General features: G+C 41.8%; 1 protein-coding gene across 2 annotated transcripts in view; it reads right to left on the reverse strand.

The window, feature by feature from the left end:
- The window catches only part of LOC109438051 (cytochrome P450 3A12), a 55,152-nt gene extending 49,106 nt beyond the window's left edge, over positions 1 to 6,046 (reverse strand). For both annotated transcript variants that reach the window (XM_074328512.1, XM_074328511.1), the window contains exons 1-3: positions 5,850 to 6,046; positions 2,230 to 2,323; positions 125 to 177 (exon numbers count right to left, since the gene is read on the reverse strand). In XM_074328512.1, the coding sequence (XP_074184613.1) occupies positions 125 to 177; positions 2,230 to 2,323; positions 5,850 to 5,926 (224 nt within the window). In that variant the 5' untranslated portion in view covers positions 5,927 to 6,046. The remainder of the gene's footprint in view (positions 1 to 124; positions 178 to 2,229; positions 2,324 to 5,849) is intronic.
- Positions 6,047 to 8,135: the final 2,089 nt, after the last annotated feature.

Consider the following 8,135-nt stretch of genomic DNA (forward strand, 5'->3'; position numbering starts at 1 on the left):
TAGAACAAGCCTCCAAAGCTGTACAATAACACTATAGGCTGAGACTGTCTTCAACACCATGGGGTGGGGGTGGGGTCTCATTATATCAGCAAGGCTATCTGATGGAAGTTTCCAGTATACTCACCCCCATATATTTCCATACTTCTTAAAACATTTCTTGTCAAAATCCCATACACCCTATAGGAGAAACAAAATTAGATTATTAATCCAAATGTACTGAACCCTATCTCTAATTGGGACAAAAACGGCCCGGATTCCTTGAAATCAGGCTTACTGGCAGATAGGGGAAAGCTCTTACTCAGAGGTGGCTTGGGGAATGGAGGAAAAATGAAAGAGATATTTGAAGTGGAGAATTTAAAATCACTCTTGAAACTTCTGTGACTAGTATACATACTGAATGACTGACCTTTTCTATATTAACTAACTCCTTGTCTTATGCAAGTTTCTGTTGTGCATGTGTCACCTCTCAAATATCCAGAATTATTACCGCCATGGACACTGAGAACTGAAGCTGAGGGAAAGTAAGAGTGGCCTGCGCACTCTTTGACCTCCTGGTTAAGCATTATTTTCATTTATCTCATGAGCCCTCTCTAGAATTCCAGCAGAATTAGGACGTTTGACACACCAGTGACTCTTTTATTCTAGCAGATTTGAATAAATGTAAGACACGTTTGTTGAGTGAGAAACTGACTGAGGGAATGAATGAATGAATGACAAAGTAGATTTGCCTCTGGTTTTCCAGCTCAACAGGGAAAAGCTGGGGAGATGGCACCATTCCACCAGGCCTGAGCAAATCAACACACTTGTTCTGAGTTTTTACTTCTGTCACTTAAATACAAATCTTCCTATTATTACTAAGTTTCAACTGTGATATTAGATGTTTTACGTATGTAAAAGAAGTTCCCAGAAGTATGGGTTTAAGGGTGTATCTATAACGAGTTGATCTGGGTAAGGTAGAAAGGAAATTATTGTTTTTTCAGACAGAAAAAGTATGGGAAGTTCTTAGACTAATAGAAACACTGAAGACCTCAGTTGGGAGAATTAGGATCTGAGAAACAAGCCTCTGGTCTGTGAGAAAGGAAATCTGGCAGACAGCAGCCTGCATGCAAGGCTCTGCCTTCTGGCCTAAGGATGTGAGCTGGTAATCTTTTGCCCAGGGGCCACGCCCTGGTTGAAGCATAAGGTCAGGATATATCACAAAGGCCGCACCAAAATCCACAGTCCATATGTCAACTAGTATATTCCATTCCATTAAATTCAATTGTTCATAATTTTGTCAAACAATCTCCTACTAGTGATTTTTTTTTTTACAAATAATTCTCTCTCCTTTACAAAAACCCCACACAACTCATTTAGATAAATGATTAAATATCTGAAGTTGATAGACAGCCCCCATCCTGCCTCAGTTATACCTGCTCAGACTCACCCATAGGTGCCTCCTCTGAGGGCAGAGAAGTAAAGCAGAAAGCTCTTGTTCCATCTCTCTTGTCCCCCAAAATCGTCAAGGCGAGCAAAGCGTGAGTAGGGGCCATGGATATAACTACAGGCATTTAGTAGTTCTTAGAGAATGCATGTACGCGGATTCCCCGATGGTGAACACTGGGGCTGCCAAATACACTGAAGTTTCCAAGCTCTCCAGGAGGACGGAAGCTAGAGCTACCAGGAGCTTATGCTACGAGCAGGAAGTCTGACTCTAGCGTATACCCGTAATGAGGCAGTGCCACTCACCTCCTTCATGCTTTTCACCTAATACTAAGTACGATTATACCTTTCTGGGAATCTTCACCTGGCTGCAAGAAAATGCTTCTCACGATGCTCACAAGCTGGAACAGCAAGTCCTGTGCTGAACCAGCCAGAGCGGGATGCTGTCCGACTGAGGCAAAACCTGAGACTCCTAACAGCTGACAACAGGGCCTTGGGGTAAACCTGGCCCAGTGCTGGGTGGGGCATATGACACCCTTTCCGGAAAGTGTGAAACCTCAGAACATCCTCATGAGGAGGGCACTTTGACTATGGAACTCAGCTGGGACAGAGTCAATGGAATTGTAACCGAAATATAAGATGTCAGAGGGGTAGTAGATTGGGGGAGGGGGGTTAGCATCGTGAGGGATGTAAATGTCTAACTATTACAATGTTTTGTACACCTGAAACTAATTTTAAAAAAAGAATATAAACAAAGGTGATACTCTAAAATAAAAGAGAGAAAGAGGGAGCCCAAACACCACTCACCTTACGGTAACCCAGAACAGTTCCAAAAAAAGGCAGAGGTTTCGGCCCAGGAATCCCCAGCTTCTTAAAAAGTCCATGTGTAGAGGTCCCATATCTATAAAGTAAAAGAGAACGCCAGGGATATAGAATAAGTGATGGCGAATCTCTGACTTGGAACTGGAGTCAAGCTAGGGAGGTAACATGTAGGCGATAAGTAATAACAGCAATTCCAACAGCACTAATTCCATCCACTCGTCATCTCCTTTCTCACTGCCACTGTGAGAGTCACAAAATCTAATGGTGATCAGCTAACAGAGCTGAAGACTTCAGGGCCCCAATCCTAGAGTGAATGATTGATAAATGTTTCCAGATTGGAGCGCTCCTGAGAGGCTCAGGTTGGAATTCTATTTAGTAAGAGGACACTTCTATGATTTTGGCGATTCTAATTCTAGGCAGAAAAAGGAAGAAGGTTTTTCTGCTCCGAATGATGAATTTTGCATAACTGGGTCCATCAGTGACTGAGGGTTAGTGAGCGCCCACAGAGATAGAGTTCTTACAGTTTGCTCTGTGACTTTATGCTTTGCCTTCCCTCTAGCCCCTGACCCTGCTTTAAGATCTGGATCTTCTTAAATATATCATCACAGAGAGGCCTTGACTAGCCACAGTGTTCTTATCTCTATAGCATGAAACTGGGCTCAAGGCCTCCATTGTCCTCGTAGCCTTTCAGCTACACCCAAGTCCACGTTCTCAGGAAATTTGGTGCCGTGTGCTCTAGAGAAGAGTGATTGTCCCACATGTGCCCTGAATGAAGCTGTATGAAGGAACCAATGACTAAATAATCCATTTCCAGACCATTCTTCCCTTAGTGGTATCTGGTTCTCCAGCCTGTGATGGTCACCTGCTAAGCAGTGCCAGGCTCACGCCGTTTGTCATGATGGCCAGTCACCACGCAGTTGGTTTACTGGCTCTGTGTGTCAACCATCTCAAAATCCCATTAAGGCTGGTGCTTCCTCCGGCAGGCCTGCCTGAAATTGATCTTCATGTGTCATATGTGGAGTCCCTCAGCTGGGGGCTCTGGATCCTTGCAAGCTTTCCCACTCCAGGGTTACTGAGAGAGGTCAGAGGGGAGGAGGAAGAGAGGCTGAGGAAAGAGGCCGTTGGCAACCATTTCAACCATGAAGCTTCTAGGCCTACAAGACTAAGCCCATAGAGGCAAATTAGGGAATTATGGCTGAAAAGCAGGCTCTGTATAATGGTCCTACGTACTCTACAAACGCTTTCAGCTGAAGGATAGATGGCCTTGCAAACAGGGTACCTTCCTGTTGATAGCAAAAGATGTGTTATAAAACATAAGATTAGTAATATAAAATGTTCCAGAGAGTTGAATTGTGTCCTCTTCTTTTTGTGGTTACCCTTTAAGAAAGTATGGGTTCCTAAAATTCTGTACAAATTTAGGTAATCTTATAATATGTGATTAAACAAACCCCCCAAATCCCATGAAACGACTTGTGCTGAAGGGCATAATGGAGGCAGTACGGCCGAGTACAGCTGGGTGTTTAGATCCTTCCTACAGAAAGTTGGTAGAAATGTGAGGCCTGACTGTCAAAACCGGGGTACTCTTGGTTCCTGCTATCCTAGTTCCTTCCTATACCATGACAACCATGGCAAATCAATTAAACCAGTTTCTGCTTCTGAACTTTCAACATGTTACATAAACTCTCAAGTGAGGCGAAGCAATTGAATGAAAGTATCAGCAACATTGATCCCAAGGGAAGATCTAATGTTTAAACTTACATGGTTCCATATCAAGGCAGAGGGTGGGCTGGGGGCACTCTTCTTTCCAGCTTCCTTCTTTTTGGTAGAGTAATACTGCTTTGGTACAAATGAAGGGGCTAACATAAAGCCAATCATTTCTGTTGCATTTACACTGTGTGGATATAAGAGGATACTCTCTACAGCCACCAACCCTTGCCTGTACCAGTGTTACTTAAGTCTAGAGTGCTGTGTATCCACTGGTGACAGTAGTGGATACTGTCACATAATATGATTTAGGTGGTGTCCCTGTCCCCAGACTTTAAGCAGATGAGATGCCTACCCTGCTGCCCTGTGAGTGACCTCCTGTGGGCCAGGACCCAGGGTATATGGGGGAAATATTCTCCCACTTCATCCAGATGCTGCCTGGATGTCCTTTTACCATCAGTAGCTAACAATCTTGTTTAATCACCTGCACTGTGAGATTAAAATAACCAGCTGGGCAGGTATATTTAAAAACACATACACAATCTGTATCATAGAAGTATATTTTGTACACTAGACTCATTTCCTGTCATTATTCTAGAAGGGTAAGTTTATTTATACACTTTTGTAGCCACAGATCCTGAATCAACAGCCCTGTTTTATCCTCCAGAAAGAACATCCTGGGAATAGTTTTATCTCAGTAAAATAATCTAGTATTAAATAGAATAAAATTAAATATTATCAATTAATTTAAAAATGTGATCAGATGCAAAATGTGTTGCTACAATACCCTGTTGTCATAACATTTCATTTAAAGAATGAAACAAAGTTTATATTTTCTATACTCAAGTCATCATGATTTCCTACTCTGCATGAAAGTGAAAATGGGAAATGAAGGGGGCCTTCTCTACCCATACATGAAAAATAACTCCTCTCCCAACCTGCTCCATGATGCCCGGAATCCCACCCTTGAAAGGAATTCCTCCGCTAGGTGATTTGATTCATCCTCCTGTACTCTAACGTCAAAGGAAATAAAGTATTTAAATCCCAATTGGTTTGTAGGTTTGTGGCTTAATAGGCAGTTAGCAGATTTTATATTGCGGGAACATAAATCACTATTTTGATGCTGACCCTCCCCAAACCAGGAAGGAAATGGTGAAAGAAAAGAATATGATTTCAAGATTTCTGCCAAGTTTGTACTGCTGTAAAGATTTCTCATTTAAGGATAGTTAGTTCTGCCTATTACATAATGGGGGAATGAATCCTAGGAGGGGAGAGCCAGGGAAGGGACACAGAAAAGAGGGAAGAGCCAGTGTGAAGAGAATGGTGGGGTAGTCTGCAACCCCCACGAAGTGTGGGCTGCACTCTGGTACTTTGCATAAATGATGCCAGGCAGTGGGAGGGCGGGGAGCAGGAAACAACCTAGTTGCTCAAGCGCTAATCCCCCTACACATCTCCTACAGTAGACACAGAACTTGGAAAGTCAATGTAATGGGACACAAGCCCTGTTCACTCCCTTCTGCCTCCAGGATCCCCAAGCTGGGAAAGGAGTGAGGAGCCCACTGAACAGAGGCCAGGTGATTTTATCTGTGTCTGCTGAATTCTGGTTGATTAGTGTAGCTCCATCCAAACTGGCAGTCAATCAAAAGATCATCCCCAGGAGCAAATAACGTCACTAAACCTTCTGTGTTATAGAAATTAGGAGCTGGGGGTTCGCGGGGTGACACTCCTTCAACAGATTAGAGTAAAATCAAGAATAACCCCCTTGGTGTTTGTGTGCCCAATATGTATGCAGCTACCCCTTTATTAAATGTTTGCTCTTCAAAACAGATAAGGGGAAGGGGGGCCTGCTTAGCTCCCCAAGTCCAAGGTTACAGAGGACACATATTTGGACAGTTACTCACAGATAGAGGAGCACCAGGCTGGTAGCCAGGAGAAGCCAGGTCTCTGTGGAAAAGCTTGGGATCAGGTCCATTGACATTTTCTTCTAAGATCCTCCACTCTGAGGCTCCCTTTCAGCAGTGTGTGCTAGTCTTTGCCAGCCTGTGCGTGCGGAGCTTCCCTTCCTCAGTGGATATTCAGTGAGACTGGATGTTTATGTGCTGGGAAAGGGGGTGGGGCTTGAGCTGCAGTCAGCAGAAGGGTCATCTGTGCTGCACCCGCCCTCTCCACTTTGAAAGTTGGCAAAGCATCATGGACACTCCCACTTTGACCACCTTTGAGTTCATATTCTGTGGGAAATCAATAAACAACTCACTCCATTTTATCAGCATGTCCAAAGGTTACAGAAACTCTAGTAAAGCAACTGGCCTAAAATCTCTCATCTGCCCTTGACTCCATGGCTGCCTGCTCTAAAAAATACTTGAATTAATGTTAAATGTTTCTATAACCTTTAATACTGTCACTTTTCTAACAAATATTGTAAAACATTAGTTTTTTTTTACACAACGAAAAAAAAAAAAAGACAAAACCCACTGCTTATAACTATGCCCCTAGTGTCTAACATATTTTCTACTGCATGGCAGGTGCTTAAATTGCTGAATGAGTGTCTTTCCCACTATATTTTAAAGCTCAAAGGATTCAGAGGACATGTCAAATATTGCATAGCCAAATGTCTCATTAGGTGACCAAACATGATAATGGGGATGAATTGCTCATAATATTGGAAGACTAAATAAATAATCTTCATCATCAAAATCAGATATCAATAACTGAGCTGTTGGTCAGGAAGAAGGGAAAATGAGAAGGTAGAGTCTATTCAGTATAAATCAAGTAACCCATGACAACTTGTAGCTTGCTTTCTGCATTTTGATTATATATAAAGATGATGTTGTTGATTGCTCTGGATATGTATATGTTCTTGTTGGTGGCACTTACATTTTTATGCATTGATAAACATGACTTAAAAGATTAAAAAAATACTTGAATTCCTTCAAAAAAGGTAGGTCTACAAGTCTTTACCCATGCAGTGCCCTCTGCCAAGCAATGTCTGTGTGGCCCCTAGAAGGCTCCTACTCATCCTTCAAAACTCAGGTCAGACAGAACCTTCTCTGTTAAAGTCTTTCTTTCCTTTTCTTTTTCTTTCTTTTTTAAAAAATTTTTATTGAGGAATATTGGGGAACAGTGTGTTTTTCTAGAACCCATCAGCTCCAAGTCAAGTCGTTGTTGTTGTTTTTGTTTTCAATCTAGTTGTGGAGTCGTTTTCAATGTAGCTGTGGAAGGCACAGCTCACTGGCCCATGTGAGAATCGAACAGCTACGTTGGTGTTATGAGCACTGAACTCTAACCAACTGAGCCAACTGGCTTCCCCTTTTCTTTGCTTTTTTTAAAATCAAGTTTATTGGGGTGACATTGCTTAATAAAATTAGATATGTATCATGTGTACAATTCTACAATACATCATTTATATGTTGCATTATGTGTTCACTACCCAGAGTCAGCTCTCCTTCCTTCACCATATATTACCTTCTTCTACCACCCCTACTCTCCCCTTACCCTCTGGTATCCACTAAACTGTTGTCTGTGTCTATGAGTTTTTGTTATTTTTGACTTATTTGTTTCTTGTTTTCAGTTTTATATCCCACATATGAATGAAGTCAGATGGTTCTTGATATTTTCTGTCTCATCAGCTATTAGGGAAATGCAAATCAAAACCACAATGAGACATTACCTCACAAACGCTAAAATTGCTATTACCAAGAAGACAAGTAATAACAAGTGTTGAAGAGGTTGTGGAGAAAAATGAACCCTCATATCTATTGGTGAGAATATAAATTGGTACAACCACTATGGAAAACAGTATGGAGGTTTCTCAGAAACTTGAGAATAGAATTACCATATGACCCAGCAATCTGGGTATCTATCAAAAAATCAGAAAACATTTATCCGTAAAGATATATGTACTCCTATGTTTATTGCAGCATTATTCATGGTGGCCAAGACATGAAAAAACCCAAAATGTCCTTCAATAGATGATTGGATAAAGAAGTGGTACATATACAAAATGGAATATTACTCGGCTATAAGCAAAGATGAAATCCTGCCATTTGCGGCAACATGGGTGGATCTTGAGATTATCATGCTAAGTGAAGTAAGTCAGACAGAAAAAATAGAGTCTTTCTTAACCAAACTCCTTGAACAGATAAAATCACTTCCTCCTCTGGACAACTTCTGTTCTCTGTACATAAGTC

Source organism: Rhinolophus sinicus, linkage group LG03, assembly GCF_036562045.2.
Source record: "Rhinolophus sinicus isolate RSC01 linkage group LG03, ASM3656204v1, whole genome shotgun sequence".
NCBI lineage: Eukaryota > Metazoa > Chordata > Mammalia > Chiroptera > Rhinolophidae > Rhinolophus > Rhinolophus sinicus.